Source organism: Taurulus bubalis (assembly GCF_910589615.1).
Source record: "Taurulus bubalis genome assembly, chromosome: 1".
In the NCBI taxonomy this organism is placed as follows: domain Eukaryota; kingdom Metazoa; phylum Chordata; class Actinopteri; order Perciformes; family Cottidae; genus Taurulus; species Taurulus bubalis.
The window spans coordinates 42179544-42198474 of record NC_136589.1 but is presented as its reverse complement, the minus strand read 5'-3'; the positions used below and the strand labels follow the sequence as shown (position 1 = coordinate 42198474).

Genomic DNA, 18931 nt, shown 5'->3' with positions numbered 1-18931 from the left:
TAGGTGTGAACGTGAGCGTAAATGGTTGTCTGTCTCTATATGAGCCCTGTGATAGACTGTCCAGGTGAACCCTGCCTGCACCCAATGTCAGCTGGGATCGGCTCCAGCATTTCGGGTAATGGAATAAAATGGACTTATTAAACTTTGCTATTTAAAAAAAGTGAAATAGCAGCCCCTCACAACTTGTATTTTAACACATTAGTAAATTATGTATCCCTGAGTTTTGCAAAACGTAGTTGAAATTAAACCGAAATAATGAAGAATGAACTCTTCTCAGACTTGATTGGAAAAAACAAACAAACTGAGCACAAATCCAACCAGCAGAGATTACAGTACAAGATGCAGAGTACTGCAAGCTGCTAATGATACTCGTCATTCAAAACAAATACAGTGCATTAGTTAGTAAAGATCTGGTCCATCTCCTCCATCTTTATCCTCCCTGTGCTTCTGAGAATCGCCCCCACGCATCCTCATTCCGGCTCTAATCTGGACCATAAATCACAAAATAGACGTGTTCTGGCTCGTGTTGCGGCCTTCTGGTAGAGAACTAGGATGAATTACAGCGTCTTAAAGATATGCACCAGTGTAATTATGAGAGATAATTCAAGATGTTCCTTCTCGGAGACATGGAAAGGGTGTTGCATGAGATTAGAGCTGAGGGAGAAAGAGAAAGAGAGGCCTGTGGTGCAGCAGTTAAATCTGGATTCTTGTTTTTTCGTTTTCTTTCCGCAGTTAGATGTAAATAAGTCTGAAACTGAGCTCAAGGTTTTACAGTTTCAGGACCCTGAAGAGACATTTTAAAGCCTGGATTTTGTTTTTCAAGTCCAGGAGGAGGCAAACACAGGACTTCACCCAGGAGACCACAACAAACAACTAAAAAAGTACATAATAACCAATGTTGTCCTGTCAGTTATTGGAGTTTCTCTCTCGGGGTGCAACACTCGTATGGCCAACAAGTCCAGTGGAGGAACAGCCACATGTGTAACGTCCAGGCTCGGCGTCAACATAATCAGATTTTAAATCTTGGCCTGTGTGGCTCTGGATGGGGTTAATTATGAGTCGGCTGTAGTTCCCGGAAGAAGCAGGAGATGTAAGTGCATTAAGGGAAGACTTGTAATGATGATCATTGTGAGACTTCAGAGGACAGAGAATGAACGCTTTGGTTTCTTTGTCTTTCTCCACATTTATTTCCTTTTTCTGACGTAAGCTGATGTCGTATCAGGTGGTGTTATGCTGGGGAGAGGCGGCACGTTTCTACAAAGCCACTTTTTTAACTGTTGCACAATGAGGTATTTTACTATATTATAGCGAGGCGCCAATCTTTATTTCACAGATTCAACCTATGGTCCTCTACACAATAAAGCTTCATGCATGAAACATTTCGTTGTATTTGAGAAGAAGTTTGTGTCGATGTGACAATCTTTTAATTTACAGTGTTAAAGCTCGCCGGCAAAACATTTCTATCCTCCACTTCTCCCTCCTTCCTCCCTCCTCCCTCCTCCTTCCTTCCTCAGCCACAGTACATCTATCTCCCTGTTCCATCTCATTGTAAACTACAGAGTATGCGGCCCGATAAAATATTTGAAGAGGAATTACCGGCGGTGCCGACCAGCCGCTGGTCGTCCTCGGCTGCATGTTGAGTTCGATCGAGACTCCCCCGATGACGCAGAGGCTATTTTTAGACATAAGTGGCCTGAATTACCATTTAACAAGTACTGCTTTGCAACATGCGCACACACACACACACACACACACACACTTTAGCATTAACGTACAAACAGCGCCGATGTTTCGGATAATTCTTCATCCGTTTTTTCCCCCTAAATATTGAGTTTTAGAACATACAGGATCACAATAAGAATGTTCTGCACGTGTTATTCAGACCTCAGAAACGACAATGTCACTCAAAATGCGGTTCTCTAAATAAAGTGTTCATGTTTCGACAGATGGCATGTTTGGGAGGTGTCACCCGGTTCCAGTGAAGGAGGTTTACGCCTACGACGTCTCCCCGTCTGTAGTGCAGCGCTTCAGGACGCTGCTGGAGAAGCTGTCCAACAAAGGTACGCACACACACACACACACACACACACACACACACACACACACACACACGTCCTTGCACACGTCGCACAAAAGCAAACGCATGCAAGACATGTTTTGAAAACGAAAATGAGCCCATTTCTTTTACTCATAAAAGGTTACATTTACTTGTTTATTCATTGTGCAACTGCGTCTCCTACAGATTATGTTCATATGCACATGCTATGCAACAACAATGCTCTGCGTACGTGTTGAAAAGAGCATGCATGGAATGTAGGACAGCTTGAAATGCTGTACCATAAAATGCGGGTTATAAGGCGATACTTTTTTCTTTTTTTCCCTCAACTTTGACCGTGTTTATGCGGTGTGGCTGATTTGTGGATTTTTTTGATTCTAAAGACAAAATTCATGTGAAATATTCCCAAATCCCATACACGAGTGTTCTCACTGTAAAACAGGATCCTCTCAGCACACTCTGGTACAGTAGGTGGCGGTATGCACCTAGTCAAGTTGGTTGTGATCCGCCATTCAAACCTTAAGAAGAAGAAGCAGCAGCTACAGTTCAGCGCTAGCTTGCGAGCTAGCAGCACGAGCTAGACTCTCCCACCACCTCCACAGTGCTGTTATCAGCACGCTGTTAGATCGCGAGCTAGTGCTAGCGCTGACCTGTAGCGCAGACCTGTTTTACAGTGGTGGGCTGTGGATTTTCTACTTGCGCCAGCTGTCATAGCTATTTTTTTATTATAAAATAGCTATAACTTTGTGATTCTGTTTAGGCCAGTAGAGAAGGCTTAGCAAGCCCTGGCGGTCCGCCACTGGTTAATGGTAATTTCCTCAACAAAGTGATTCCAGGAAAGGGCTCAATAACTCGACGAGAGAGAGAGACATCAACGGCGTTGTGTTTTTACTTTGGAGCAGGGTCACAGTCGGCACATTGACTCTAAAACACTCTTCTTCCTGAAATGAGTCACTGCCCCAAACCCAGTTTAGACCAGAGCTCAAAGCAGAGAAGTGAATCAGAATCAGAATCAGCTTTAATGGCCATGTAAGTTTGCGCATACATGGAATTTGACTCCGGTTTCACTTTGCTCTTTGTACTTATACACACACACAATATACAATAAACAGGATAAATATAAAAAAGATTAAAAAAAAAGACATTAAAGACAGTAGTCAAAAAGTGCAGATAGTGCAGATGGAAGAATTCTGATTAATTGTTCATCAGGGTGACGGCCAGTGGAAAGAAGCTGCTCCCGTGTCTGGTGGTTTTGTCATACAGTGCTCTGTAGCGCCTACCAGAGGGGAGGAGTTGGAGCAGCTTGTGTCCAGGGTGTGAGGGGTCTGCAGTGATCTTTCCAGCCCGCTTCCTGACTCTGGAGGTGTACAAGTCCAGGATGGAGGGCAGGCTGGAACCAATGGTTCTCTCTGCAGACCTGAGGATCGGCTGTAGTCTGACTCTGTCCTGTTTGGTGGTGGAACTCACACAGTCATTGTCTTTGAGAGCTAAAATGGCGCAGAAAATAATTAAGCTGGACCAGGAGAACATCTGCTCTCGTCACGACGAGGTGATGAAGATGTTCTGCCGTACTGATCAGCAGTGTATCTGTTACCTCTGCTCTGTGGAGGAACATAAAGGCCACGACACAGTCTCAGCTGCAGCAGGAAGGACTGAGAGGCAGAGAGAGCTGGAGGGGAGTCGACTAAACATCCAGCAGAGAATCCAGGACAGAGAGAAGGACGTGAAGCTGCTCCATCAGGAGGTGGAGGCCGTCAATCTCTCTGCTGATAAAACAGTGGAGGACAGTGAGAAGATCTTCACTGAGCTGATCCGTCTCCTGGAGAAAAGACGCTCTGATGTGAAGCAGCAGGTCAGATCCCAGCAGAGAACTGAAGTGAGTCGAGTCAAAGAGCTTCAGGAGAAGCTGGAGCAGGAGATCACTGAGTTGAAGAGGAAAGACGCTGAGCTGCAGAAGCTCTCACACACAGAGGATCTCAACCAGTTTCTACACAACTACCCCTCACTGTCACCACTCAGTGAGTCTACAGACTCATCCAGCATCAACATCCGTCCTCTGAGATACTTTGAGGACGTGACGGCGGCTGTTTCAGAAGTAGGAGATGAACTAAAGGACGTTCTGAGAGAGAAATGGAGAAACGTCTCACTGTCGGTGACTGAAGTGGATGTTTTATTGCCACAAGCAGAGCCCAAGACCAGAGCTGGATTCTTAAGATCTTCACGTGAAATCACACTGGATCCGAACACAGCATACGCAAATCTGTTATTATCTGAGGGGAACAGAAAAGCAACATTTATGAGTGAACGTCAGTCTTATTCTAGTCAACCAGACAGATTCAATGTTTGGTATCAGGTCCTGAGTAGAGAGAGTCTGACTGGACGTTGTTACTGGGAGGTGGAGTGGAGAGAGACAGGATTCATGTAGCAGTCTCATACAAGAATATCAGCAGAGAAGGGAACAGGGATGATTGTCTTTTTGGACTCAATAACAAATCTTGGGCATTAACATGTCACAAAAACAGTTATACATGTTGGTACAACAAAGTCAGAGCTCCCGTCTCTGGTCCTCAGTCCTCCAGAGTAGGAGTGTACCTGGATCACAGAGCAGGTATTCTGTCCTCCTACAGCGTCTCTGAAACCATGACTCTCCTCCACAGAGTCCAGACCACATTCACAGATTAGATCAAACGCACTTTTACATAACCTGTGTTGTGATGTCATGGCTTTTGTTATAAAGTGCATATCATCATGCCTTGATATTATTGCACATTTTGTTGCTGTAAAATGAGCTGTCGGCGTGAACAAAGTTTGGCTGCACAAGACAAGTTCAAATTTGCAGACCAGTGACGTGTTGTTTTACTCTCGACCTTTGGCTAGTTGTTCACTTCTTATTGCATATGACTCGCTTCCAGTAATACGACCATATTGTTTCACAAGGCTGGACTGAGAATTACAAAAAGGTAAAACTTGGTTGATCCTAAAGGTAAATTGCTGTGCAGCAAAAAAGTGAGAAGAGTGCAAAGTCGAAAATACAATCGGGTGTAAAAAAAAGGTGCAAATCCAAAATGTATACAATATGGCCAAAGTGTAAAACCTCCTATCTTTACATTTTGCATTTACTTGTTTATTCATTTGTTGTGCCACTGTTTCTCCCAAAGATTATGTTCATATGCACATGATATGCAAGAAAGAGCATGCATGGAATGTAGGGCAGCTTGAAATGCTGTACTTGTCAGGACCAGGTGTGGTGGGCAGAGACTCAGGCGCAGAGGAAAATGACAAGAGGCACGTTGGAGGGAGAAAATCCAAAACGTACTTTACTTCAAGTTCAAAATTCGAAACAAAACAAAACCAGGAACTTGTATCCAGAGCTCAAAAGCTGGAGTCCAGCAGAAGCAGTCCGGGGGGCGGGCCTGTGGCGGGACTCTGAAGGGGAAACGGCACCCTGAAGGGGACTCTGGGACAGATCGGGTCGCCGGTGGGAAACCCGGTGTCGGCAGCAGCTTGAAGGCGGCAGCTGGGACGGGGAACGGCTTAAAGGCGGCAGCGGGGACTTGGGACGGCTGCGAGGCGGCAGCGGGGACACTGGACTCGGGGAAACTTGACTCGGGGAAACTTGACATGGTGTTGACATAGTACTAACCTGACTGAACCTTGTCCTCTCACTACTGGGGTCCCTCCTCTTCTCTCGGTACATCAACTCTCTCGGCTTTGCCATTCGCTCGCATGGCTTTTGCTACCATAGCTATGCTGATGACACCCAATGGGAAAAAAGAAGGTGCAAATCCAAAATGTATACAATATGGCCAAAGTGCAAAACTTCCTATCTGTAAAATGAACCAGGAAAGTTGGGAAAAAACTCCTATCTGCACTTTGTGTATTTTCTTTATTTTTTGTGTGTTGTGTCTTTAAAAAAAATGGCATTCTGCAAGAAAACACTTTTTTTTTTCTCAAAAGAGTGCATCTTTTCCAATGGGAGGTTTTGCTCTTCGGCCATCGATATACCAACCATTATGGATTATAAAATCTTAAACAGTAGGGGTGTGTTGCAGAAGGGAAACCATACTTTTTAACCTGAGTTAGAATTTTATTACAATTCTCATTCTTATGACCTGCATGGACATTATAATTTAAACCATCCGCTGCTGCTTCGCTCTTCTTCTCTGGTGTAAGAAGCTGCTGTTACTGCACCGTGCCACCAGGAGGCGGCAGGCGCCTGAGTAACGGCCCCATCGTTAGGGCATCGTTTTTTTGGCATTTCATGCACATTTCATCATGCAGCTGGGCTTTGAGCGGCGGGACCGGGAGAAGCAGCCTGTGACTCTCTGGAGAGTTCAGCTCTTCAGGCCTGCAGCCGCTAAACAGAGAATCGTGTCGACTAAGTGCAGCACTTACCCTGTGAGGACTTTTCTCTTTTGGCCTTTTTTTTGTTTTTGCTCCACCGTCTTTCTTTTGAATCTGATTTGGTCCTCTTCCTCCCCCCTTCTACAAAAGAAGAAAAACCACACACAACAAAACAACAACAAAAAACACACTCCTCTGGTTTAATTCACCGAATCGGCACTCGGCAGGAGAGCTGGAGAAATATTCAGATTTCACAGAGAGGCGCGAGGAGTTTGGAGGCATTTGTCAGGCGCTCTGAAGTGAAATGAATTATGGAAATGAGATGTTTGGCCCCGGCTGTCTGCAGAAGCCATTAGGGAGGACGGAGCTCTAAAGACACTGAAGCGTCTGCATTTCAGGCCCTGCCAGTCCACTGAAAAGATGAAACAAAATAAGATATATATTTTGTTTCATAAACACACGGCATATATTCTCATCAACTCTTTCTTTATTTCTTTTATATACATAAAGTTAGATGGGAAAACCAGTACCGTTCTCTTGTCTTGTCAATGGGAAAGCGACGGCTAACGATTTCCAATCTTAAACTAAGCTAACTGTCTCCTGGCTTCATATTATGTCATCAATCAGTATTATAATTTTTTTGGGAATGTACCAAAATAAAAGCACCAGCAAACTAGTAACTAAAACCTCCCCCCATGGTGTGGCAGACACTTGGTACATTCTGATTGGCCACCTCTTGTATTTAACTCTCTGAGCCCTTTTATATCAGGTCATAAGGTACAAATCAAGAAAAAAACATGGTATAAATCCCCCACCCCCCAAACAAAAACATGTTAGGTATCAAATTAAACATACAAATCAGGGCTACAATAATCCCCATGTACACCCTCTAAACACAACTCAAACAATAAATAGGATTAGGGGTTAGGGTTAGGGTGAGGGCTTAAAGGGCTACGAGCTCTGAATCTTTTGCTCCACTTGACAACCAATCCCACCATCAGCAGCAGTGCTGGTGAGTTTAAATCAGCCGTGTGTTCCTCTGACCGATCAGGTTGGTCGTCCATTTTAGTAAGCAAACCCCAAAAGACATGCAAGAGGCAGAGAAACGTATCCAACACGCCACAAACACCCGTCAAAGTTGTTTTCAGAAGGATCACAATGTTTTAGAGGACTGTAGAGGATTCGTTGAGAGAACCCGAGAGAAGAGGCCTCGGTCTGGTCTCTCTCACCTTCCCGAGTCACGCTTCAGGTTTTGGGAAATCAAGCACTAAACTGCTGAGAGCTGTTTTTTCCCCCCACAGTTAGAATCACAGGGACTCGAGTGGTTGTTGAGCACACATGCATAATTTAGTCAGAACATGGAACTACGGCTAATAAATAAAATAGGAATGGAACAGGACGGTATTTCATATTCTTTGTTAAGTCATGAACCCTCTGACCTCTCACCTCCTCGCTGGGGTCTGCTTGCGTTTGTTGTTGTTGTCCATCTACTGTTCTCAATTTGCTTTTCTGGATAAAAGCACCAGCTTTTGGCCCTGAATGCATCCCAGAGTCTTCATCCATTTTGCAGTCTCATTCAGTCGGGCCATTTAGAAAACGTCTCATCTCCTGCACACATTTTCTGTGGCGGGTTTTCAATCTGTGAGAAGCGCAGAGTCACTATGAATATCCTGGCAGGGGCTCCGACGTTTGTTAGCCTCGTCGTGTCAGCCGCCGTCTGTTCAGCCGCCGCTAACGTCCGTTCTCTCAGCCATCACGGCCGCCGTCAGTTTTATGGCTCTTTGATGGAGAAAGCTGGCCTGACACACTGTGCAGCTGTTCAAGAGACGCTTGTGCCCGATTCCGCACGGCAGTTGGGGTCGTAATTCATTTTGCGGGGGGTCCAGGGGCTGAGATGCTGTGTGGCGAGTGGAGCAGATTTAGTTTCAGTATAATCAGAAGTCGGCGGCGGCAGTATCTCGTTCAGGAGGACTCCGATTCGATGAAATGCTCTTGAATCCCGACACTATAATGTTAAAGTCAGAGGGAAAACCATTTACCATTTCTTTAACCATTGTATTCTTTTTTTGTTTTGTTTTAGGAGCATGTTATCCCTCCAGCTTTGTGGAGCTTTATAGTGAGTTTCAGATCACTGTTCATCTGTCCAGTTACAACTCTACGGTGTTGGGTCACCCTTCTTATAGCATCGTTTTCAGAGGAAAAAGCTGTAAATAGCCGCTCTTCACAACCTGCTTGACAGCAAACGACAGACGGACACAGTTTAAGACTAGCTGGTGAACATTTAACAGCTGGAGAGGAAGATATTTCTCTCAGGAGTTGGTGGAGACCAAAGATGGAGCAAAAAGAGAGAGAATATCGGACATTTACAAGTGATAGATATACTCTGTGTTAGTGTGTATATGACGACGTAAACTTTTACTGAACTCACAACTTCCCTCTTCCCTTCTCTCTCTCTCTCTCTCGTCTCTAGGATAAGCTTTGATTTTTATTTAAACTGAACATCCTTCAGCTCGAGCTTATATGCTTTTGCTTCAATCCATGCTCATACTTGCGCCTTTGCGTTGCTTTTATATGCAAGTCTCCACTTCTTAATCTTGCTTTGCTATGGAAGTAATTCTGAATGTATTTTAATGATGTGGATAAAGACTTGTCCGGCTTTAAAGTAACAGTGTTGCTCCTTTTTATTTTGTTGTCTTCCGTCTCGATCACCGGGTGAAGTCAGGTGATAATTAGCTTCGATCTTTATCTTTTTTAACCTGTTTTAGCTCCTAGATTTCATTTGTCATCCTGGATTTGTCCTTCAAACACGTAATATAGATCCTTCTGTCTGTTTCTCTCTGAAATCACTTTTAGTTTTTCCAAAAATTACATAACGTTTTTTTTCCCCGGGAGTGCAATTGGTGACAGTGTGGGCTCCATGGTTGCAGCAGTGGGGCGGGGCTTAGCGAAGGGTCAATTACAGCGATTTTTCACTTTTTCAATTGGGTTCAATGATTTAGATCAGGCCTGGCCAACCCGCGGCTCCCGAGCCGCATGCAGCTCTTTGCCTGGTTTCATGCGGCTCTTACGTTCATATCGAAGTTTGTGGTTTTTTAAAAATCTTTTTATTGATTTTGCAAATACTTTAGACCACTGGTGTCAAACTCAAGGTGCCACGGCTTGAAAGCCATGAAATCGCGGACCCGTTTTCAGTCATTCGTGGACCCGTGAAGGAGTGCGGGGGGCGGGGGGATTTTCATGTGTGCCCATGTGTATGATGCGACTCTTTGCGTTAACAGTAAAAAATGATGTGGCTCTTAGTCTCTGACTGGTTGGCCACCCCTGATTTAGATTCTCCCCTTGGACAAAGTGAAGACTGCTTTTTACGTGTGGTCTCAATGAATATGTGCATTTACCTGTATGTTTAAATACATGTAGAATATGAAACATGAAAACGGTGTATTTACAAGGGTGGGTTTAGAGTTTCACATAATTTGATATGCATTTATTTAATGTCACACATTAAAACAGAGGCATATAACACTAAAGATAACTCACCTAATACTAATACTCATAGTAATCACTCACATTATCTTTTAACTTGGAACTGCAACTCTTCATCGTCAAAACTTGAGAAGGAGGTTTTATACAGCGGTGGTTTTCTTTCCTCCGTTCTGGACCCACATCTCTCGGCATCACATCTGGAGCCGCCGTCTGCAGTACTCGGATCTTTCAGGAACGTCATCACTCATCTGCCAAATGCCTCTCAGGTTCATGTTGTGCTTTTCTTTGCGCGGCAGCGTCGCCATATTTCCGGTGTAACGTTTCGTTCCGCTACCCCATCTGGTGCCGGCGCCTGCTCCCGCTGTTCGGTTGCCAACAAATACAAATAAAAATCTGTGTTTGGATGCATGTTAAGCATAAGAAGCAGATGTGAATGCCCAGGTAGCTCATCAACGTGTCCTTTTTGTACACTTGCTGGAATGAAGAAGAGATTTTTTTGTGTCGATTTTACGGTTCATTTGCCAGTAAATGCAATGCATTGTGTGTGTGGTTGACATTGGTGCAGAGACAGTTAGGTGATAAGAATGTTACCCAGAGGCAGTGGCGGGCCTTGGATTTTCTAACTGGGCCTGCAGTCAGCTGTTTGCGCGGCATAAAAAAAAGTGTAACATTCGTAGAGTATTTGATTGTATAAGTACTTGCTGGATGCCATAGTCTACACGCCACTCTGCTAATGAGTGACCTAATGAGTTGAGGGAAATTATAGCATGCTCAGCAATTTCTCGCCCCCTCTTTCCAGACCGTATTTACTGCATTTCAGCTGGACAGCTGAGTACGCCACTGCAGTGTTGAACTCACAGTTCATCAAATAGAGTTCCTCTCTGTTCCGAACGTGGTTCTTAAGGTTCTCCGTGTTTTGTTTTTTTGCTCCCCGTCTGTAGGTTTGACCTGGGAAGACGACGCCACGCAGCAGGTTCTGTTGAAGGAGCTGTCCAAACTGAGGAGGGTTCCCTACAGGCCGAAGCAGAATGGAGCTGCGTACGACACCGACAGAAGGTCAGACGTGTACCCATCAGTTAAAGATGACCTGCTGTCTCACCATGGTCCAAAAACAGTTTTAAGGGATTTCACTAGAGCTGGAGCCGGTTTTTACAAAGATACAGCGGCTCATAGATTAGTCTGAAGCGTGGTTCACCCCTAAATCTAAGTCCACGGATCTAGATCAAGTCTAATTTACTCTTCCTTCTTCGCGCTTCCACAGGCCGGTAGCCGAGGCGGTGGACCCGGTGGACCAGAGGGTGAAGCCCGTGGAGGCGGAGCTCAGCAGGAATCTGCAGACGTACCTCCAACGCCTTGGCCTCCTTCCCAAGACGTCGTCCGCCGCCAGTCCGAGCACCCAGGGCAAGGTGAGGGATTCCTGGATGCCATGTGTGTCTCTTCTGTGTCTCTGCTACACTTCCAGTTGATCAAATGTTCATCATCTTTTATATTGATTCTGTTTCACGTATCAAAATCAAAGATGTTGTTTCCTTTGGTTCCATTTTTCCAGTTCGGTACGAGTTCGGTTCGAGTGCCATATGTTCTGGAAACCTACGATTCTTGTGATTACAGCTATGCAACAAAAAACGAATAGCAGGAAGAGGGGGGGCAGATAATCCCAACAGCCTTCAATTTGATGAGAAGAGACAGCTGCTGATAGAGCCTCAGTTTAGCCTTGAATTAGCATGCAAATGCATTTATACCTTATTTTCTCTGTGTCAGCAATACTGGTAGTAAATATGAATAGTACCTCTATAGGTTTGCAAGACTATAAGCCTTTTTAATAGGTATATAGTATATATATCATGAATATTTTCAGTCTCAAAATGGAAAAACGCCTAGACATTTCATTAGAAAAACATGTGTAAAATATTAATTTTCTGTGATATTGTTATCTGCTTTTTACTTAGACTAGATAAGGCTTCAGGCTGTGGTTCCATTGTGTTTTCCAGTCCATACATCCCATTTATAGTCATCTACAGGCATCTATTTGCAAAGAAATGTTCAGGCGGAAATAAAAACCTTATACTTTAGTGTGTTCAAACTTATATAACTCAGTGTCAGCAGCACTTAAAGTGATTCTGACTATTGAAAAAACGTCAGATTGTTACCTTTCAAACGAGACTAAGACCATGCATTTACTCCAAATAGTTCAAGTACAGCTTCCAATTTACTTTGGGTATACCTGGATAGGCGTTTTTCGTCAAATTTTACAGGAACGCTAAGAGGTTTTAACCGAACGACGCGTTCTTTTGACTAAAACACCTTCCCAATATGTCAAAGCTTGGTTTTGCAGTGATTTATGTTTGCAGATTTGGATTATTTAGGTCCTAATCTTTCCAAAAAGGTGTCCTATTAGTATGTGGGATGTTGGTAAGGGCCTGAACCATGAAGTTTGTAAAAGTCGGGGACCGCTTCAAAAGACATTTTTGGAAAATCTAGCTAAGATCATGCTGGACATTAATAGTTATGATCAAAATATGTTCTAAAAGTGATTTTTTTGAAAATATACATTTTATTCACAAATGAATTCTGAAAAAAATTATATAAAATAATACAAGTAATATAACTCAATGGGGTTCATACGACTACTTGAACAAAGTACAGAAGTAAAAAAGAACCATATATGAGCCTCGGTGTTCAAATCTCTGGTTGAATGAAACAGCTTTATGCATTATAGTTTTTTTTAATATTCTTTTTGCAGAAATGCAATGAAAATTTGAATATTAATGGATTTGCCAAAATAATTGACATTCCTTTCTGTTTTGATATTTTGTGCGGACACTGATTTATATAAGGTAAAAAAATGTCAAGGCTATTTTGATTCATGAAATTAGCAGAACATGGTGAACAATGACATTATATGGTGCTATCATGAAGTATTTACCCATATACCCATATACATGCTCCCGCTGATGCGTCCAGTAAGGAGTATAAGGCCATCGTGTTTCTTTACTGGTACCAGCTCATAATATGAGCTCTCCAGTAAAAGCGTCCACTAATAAACGGGTCAAGCCTGGACTCACACGGTCCAAAGTCCAGCTCCTGTTGTTCCTTCTCTCACATTTAAAAGGGGAAAGAGCAGGTGGGACATTTTTTATTTTATTTTAGCCCAACGTCTGCTTGTCACCCCACCCTCCGCTCACAGCCACCTGCCTCTGTTTGAGAAAAAAGACTCAATAACATTGCAGCCAAACCAAGAACCAGGCCATATGAAATACACACACACACACACACACACACACACACACACACACACACACACACACACACACACACACACACACACACACATACCTTCACAGCAGTGAGTTCGGTGTCATCCTTCGTTGTCGCTCCTGCTGTCGCTTCTCCGTCCTAACGTATGGTTTCTCCCAGCGTGGCCGTTTATGAGCGAAATAACACCAGCCGAGAGTTCAGGAGTTCACCGCTCTGATCAATAACTCTCCACGTGACCGCTTTCTCTCGAGGGTGAAGGGAGGTCGCCGCTGTCTCCTCCTCCCAGAGCGCGGGTGGCCCCGAGCCCTGCAGGCGTCGCTTTTGGGGCTCATGGCCTCTTTTTTTCTTTTTGTCTTCTTCTTCACGTGTTTGGTGGAAAAAGGGAGCAGGAGGGGTCCCGGGTCCCGGAGGCCACGAGTAGAATAGAAACAGCACCAACTGTATGACACACAGCAGATTAATAAAGATGACGAATACCAGGAGGGGCCTCTGAGGGAAGTATGGCGACCTGTGTGGGGAAACTTTACGGTTCATGTCGGTATTGTTGTGATAATTCTACAGTCAGTCAGGCTTCTGCCCACTTCTGTGCTCCCAGGTGGGCGTTTTAATGCAGCCGGCAGGGGGCAATGTGCTTTTGTTGTAGCTGATGGATCTGTTAATATGATTGCATAAATGGATTAATAACTTGTTTAAAAAAAATAATAATAATGTCGGTAGTCATTTTTGTTCAGATGTTGGATGAAAGTCATGAAAGTCTACATTTGCATATATGTTTACATCTATTCTCTTTTAAATTGATTCTTTATTTTATGTGACTTCCTCTCCTTTATCTCCAATATATTTGTATGTGAATTTGTCCAATATTTTTTATGTGAATTTGTCCTTTAGTTGTTCTATTTTGAATAATTTGAACTCGTAAATTATTCTCAATAAATGAAACTTTAGCATGTTGAACTTTTTTCAAGAGTTTTTCCAAGGAATTAATCTGCTTTCAATAGTAAGATGTCACATCTATTTATATATTTAATGGATAAATGTTGTTCATAATATTATTTTTTACTTTTTATTGATGAAACCAAAAGCTGCTCCGGCAGGATGACTTGGCAGAGAAACAACAACAACATCTTTCAGCATGTAACGACCTACACGGTCATTAGATCATGTTTACGGTTCGGCTGCACCGTGTTTCTTTAAACGAACTCTGTGTCGCTATAATTGCTTTTTCTTGTTCCTCTCAGAGCGACCGTTTCCAGCCGGAGAGCCCCGCGGACTTCTACCGCTCCGAGGCCCAGATTTCGGCTCAGAAGCCACCTCCCTCTGGCGGCTTTTCCTCCCGTCCGGCTTTCTTACCCCCGGGCCAGCAGGCCGAGGAGGGCGAACTTCTCCTGGGCGCCCTGCGGCGGTACCTCTCCGGGCGCCAGTCCCCGCATGGCGGGTGGCCGGGCCACGAGGAGCCCGAGGGCCCCGCGACGACCCGCCTGAGGCCCTTCTACGGCGGAGTGGAAAATCCTGGGCTCCCCAAAGACGCCTCGAAATCCAGGCTTTTGAAATTGGGGAGAACTCAAGGGGCGTCGGTCAAGGACCCTCTGACGTCTGTGGATGGTACGTGTTCTTAACCTTTCAGGGTCTTAGGCCTTTTTCTCGATTTTACATAAGTTCTTAAATTCACCTTTTAAAGGCACTTGTATATCAGATATATACCCATGTGTTACATACAAAATTGCAGAACGATCTCAGCTCTCTATGTAATGAGGCACCATTGTCCTAAGGCAAAAGTGTAAAGAGACCCTAAAGCTGAAAAATTGAAGTTTGATTTTTGAAATTCTTCATATCTCTTGTGAAAACATAACTTTACTCATGTGGACGAACTGTTTTGGTGATGGAAATTAGTTTTTTTGTTCCAAGATGAAGATCTAAAGCAAGTGACACACAAGTCATTTTCAGCATTTGTTTTTTTAACCAACAGTCGCTGTGTCTCCTCCAGAGAGGTTCATCCAGAGCGTTCTGCAGAGCGTCGGCCGGCACCATGTGGACGTGGGTGGCCTCACGGCGCAGGACGTGGGGAAACTGTCCAGCCTCATTGCCGACGCCCTGCAGGTGGTGGACCAGGACAAGGGACCGAACGGGGGCGTGACCCACGTCGTCAGACCGAGGCCGAGAGACCTCGGGGAGGAGGAAGACAACGACGACGAAGAGGAGGAGGAGGCTGTTGCAGATGACGGAGAGCAGAAGTTGCTGGAGAACGCTCCAACACTGAAACCACGGGAGAGCACTCGTGAGGCGCCGGCAGCACTTCAAGGTGATTTTTGTGGTGATTCATTTTGTGTTTTTCTTGTTTTTTTGGTTGCACAATTAAAGTATTGAGCAGAAGCTGGAAAGCAAATCTATAGCACATACATAACTGTGTAGGTAGGTTTAAACGGAGCAGCTCGCTTGCAAGTACGCAAACATAAAAAATCAATGTGAAAATAAATGGCCATCCTGTTAAATTCAGTGTAAACACCGCCGGTTTTAATACTCCAGCGTCCAGCGAGACCACTCCAGCTGAAACGTTTACTACTCAGTAAAGAAGTGCTTAACAAATGGCTTTAAAATGGCTGAAAAATAATGAACCAACAAAATTAAATGTTGGCTCGATTTAAAACACCCAGACTTATCAATACAACTGCAGTTGGGTGGCTGTAATGAAAATAACTTTATTTGTGTCACAAATTATCAGCAATACATGAGAATAATAATCTGTGAAGAAAAAAATCTGGTCACTCTGCCTTCTCTTCAGTTCGGCGTTTAAAAGATTCAACCGCCCACAACCAATCAAAGCCGAGGAGTCTTAAACGGAGCTGTCAATCACTGCTGGACAACTGTGATCCAGCTGTCAAACAAGGCCGCGCTGATCAAATATCTGAATCGAGATCGTGTCACGGCGTTGCCTCTTCCTCGCCTCCAGATGTTTACAGGAAGATATTTTAGTGTATTGAGTAGCTGTGAAATGAGAGTCTGCTCCGGCCAAGGGGCGGGGCTTAGCTGGGGCTCAACACGATTCCGACATGGCGGATGGTTCACAAACATGTTTTTGTCAGAGATGTGTTTGGTAACGAAAAAAGAAAATCTGTGAAAGTGTGAATTCATATCAGTCAAATAATGAGGTATAGATTTCATTTGCAATTTTGAAAGAAGTCCTTGAAATTGTGAAAGCCGTCTTTTGGGCTCTTTTTTTTTTGGTTCTGTACAATTTATTTAACATCACATTTTCTCTGACTCTTCTCATTGATGAACAAAAATGTAATACATTTACTCTCTTCGTCCTAACAGAGCGTCACACGGATGCAGAGGAGCGTAATATGAAGGACGAGGTAAGCTTTCGGTTTGTGGTTAAAAAAAAGGCTGACATTATGAGCCATTATGTAATATTCTGAGAGGAGAAGAATATTAAGCCTGCTGTTTTCAAAAGAATATGAAATATGCCTTTGACCTCAGCTTCTTTATAGAAGGCAAGGTGAACTTAGCAGAAACTGAATACAACATTTTCTCTGTTGCTAAACTCCGTTATTATACAAATATAACTACTAACAATACTACGACAAAAATGAAAAATGAAATTCTAAAGCAACTAGACGCCAGTTAAGTCAACATGCTTTACATAAGGCATGAAGGCAATATAAAAAAAAGGGAAGACATTTAGAATGTAAAAGATTATAATAAAATAGAAGATAAAAATGATCTAGAATGTGATAAAAGAGATGGGAGAATATAATAAGAGAATGAACATTTTAGTGCAGTTCCTGTGCAGTGCAAGATGTGGTTTCAGTTATTTTACTAGATGTTGAACCTGCTGCAGGGATTTGTTCCCATTCAACCACGGGACCATCGGTGAAGTCCAGCTCTGATGTTGGGGATCCAGTTTGGTTTTCGCAGTTGGTGTTTGATGAACAAGCCTCACTTCCACTTAAAAACAAACTCAAAACAGACTGCAAAGAAACATAAAAGTACTACAAAGAGACACTAAAAGACTACAAATAGATGCAAAAACAGCTGCAAAGAGACTCAAACAGACACACAACAATTATGAAAAGGAACAAAACAACCTCAAAGAGATGCAAAACGACTACTAAGAGACTCAAAATGACCACAAAGAGATACAAAGCTATAGATATGCAAAAACAGCTGCAAAGTGACTCACAACGACTAATGACCTCAAAGAGACAGAAAATGACAACAAACGGGTATAAAGGAACTTGAAAGAGAAGCAAAACAACCACAAAGATACTCAACATGACCCACAAAACAACTACAAAGAGACACACATCAACTAGAAAGAGCTGCGCAAACGGCTGCAAAGAGACTCAAACTGACTCACGACGACCATGAAAAGGAACTAAAACAACCTCAAAGAGACATAAAGAGATGCAAAACGACTACAAAGATGCAAAATTAGCTGCAAAGAGACTCAAAGTTACTAGAAAGAGACCAAGACAACTACAAAGAGATACAAAACAGCTACAAAGAGATGCAAAACAACTACAAAGAGATGCAAAACCGCTACAAAGAGATACAAAACAACTACAAAAAGATACACAACCACTACAAAGAGATACAAAACAACTACAAAAAGATACACAACCACTACAAAGAGATACAAAACAACTACAAAGAGATATAAAACAACCACAAAGAGACACAAAACAACTACAAAGAGACACAATACAACCAAAAAGAGATACAAAACAACTACTTGCTCTCCTTTAGACATAAAATGCTGCTTTATAAAATGTAAAAGTTTTAGTAGCATCCAACCATCTGCGGTTCTGTTTGGCTCACACGGCTCATCTCTTCGGCTTACTCCTTTCAGCCTGCAAGCGGACCCCTCTTCACCAAACTCCTCGCCTACCTGGACGAAGCGTCCTTCGACGGCCCTCCCTCGGCCGCGGAGACGCCCAGAGGCCGCCAGGCGGGGCTGGAGAACGTCCGGAGTCGGACCAGCGCGGCGGGCACAACGGTGCAGAAGAAGGACGCCGCCCAGTCGGTGCGGGAGGAGGTGTCGGAGGTGCAGGGCTGGATCAAGGAGGTGGCGCCGCCTCCCGCGTCGCTCGTGTACAAGGAGCCGCACAAGAAGACAATGCACGTCCCCGAACTTCAGCTGGACGTCAAAGCCGGCGGGAAGAAGGCGGACGAGGATGTCTTCGGCTACGTCATCACCGATACCGAGTGAGTGGGACGAGATATTGATTAGAGACGTTTCTATACGTTTGATATCATCGGTTAAAACCTGTTGGTGAGTGAATCCTGTCTGAGGTGGAACTCAAGACAGGCCTAATGGGGCCTAGATGTGGCCTAATGCAGCGTTTTCTCCCAGGGGTGTGGGAACGCTTGTATCTCAACCAGCCTATCCAGCTGGCACAGTCAGAGCTTCTGTGCCCGGTGCGGGTCCTCGAAACCTAGGTCAAGGCCACCGCATGTATACGGCGGTCGGGCCAGTTTTGTTGTCTTAGGACGGACCTAAGAAGGGCTGTGCCCTTTCTAAACAGCGCCTGTCCCACTGGATAGTGGAGTCCGGGGCCTGTGCATACAGAGCGAACGGCCGTGCTCTGCCATCCGGGGTAGGGTGCCATTCTACCAGGATTGTCTCCATATCAGGGGCAACCTTGAGAAGTGTGCCCGTGCAGGATGCATGTGCTGCAGCCTTAGAGGCAATACCCAGCACTTTCAACAGAGACTACAGAGTAAACGTTGCCACCCCTCACCCACTGGGTGTGGTTCTTGGCCCAAATTCCTCTGCTTGAGCCATAGAGG

General features: G+C 44.1%; 1 protein-coding gene and 1 pseudogene across 2 annotated transcripts in view; both read left to right on the top strand.

Moving 5' to 3' along the window:
- Window positions 1–18931, top strand: part of slco5a1b (solute carrier organic anion transporter family member 5A1b) — a gene marked incomplete at its 5' end in the record, with an annotated part of 168472 nt that overhangs the window by 16639 nt on the left and 132902 nt on the right. The window contains 7 exons of the mRNA XM_079238112.1: window positions 1947–2060; window positions 10825–10939; window positions 11145–11289; window positions 14380–14743; window positions 15126–15440; window positions 16454–16494; window positions 17991–18346. Coding sequence (XP_079094238.1) covers window positions 1947–2060; window positions 10825–10939; window positions 11145–11289; window positions 14380–14743; window positions 15126–15440; window positions 16454–16494; window positions 17991–18346 — 1450 coding nt within the window. The remainder of the gene's footprint in view (window positions 1–1946; window positions 2061–10824; window positions 10940–11144; window positions 11290–14379; window positions 14744–15125; window positions 15441–16453; window positions 16495–17990; window positions 18347–18931) is intronic.
- Window positions 3456–4738, top strand: LOC306741455 (tripartite motif-containing protein 16-like; annotated as a pseudogene). The gene is made up of 2 exons: window positions 3456–3509; window positions 3957–4738. The product of its transcript is annotated as a tripartite motif-containing protein 16-like (transcript).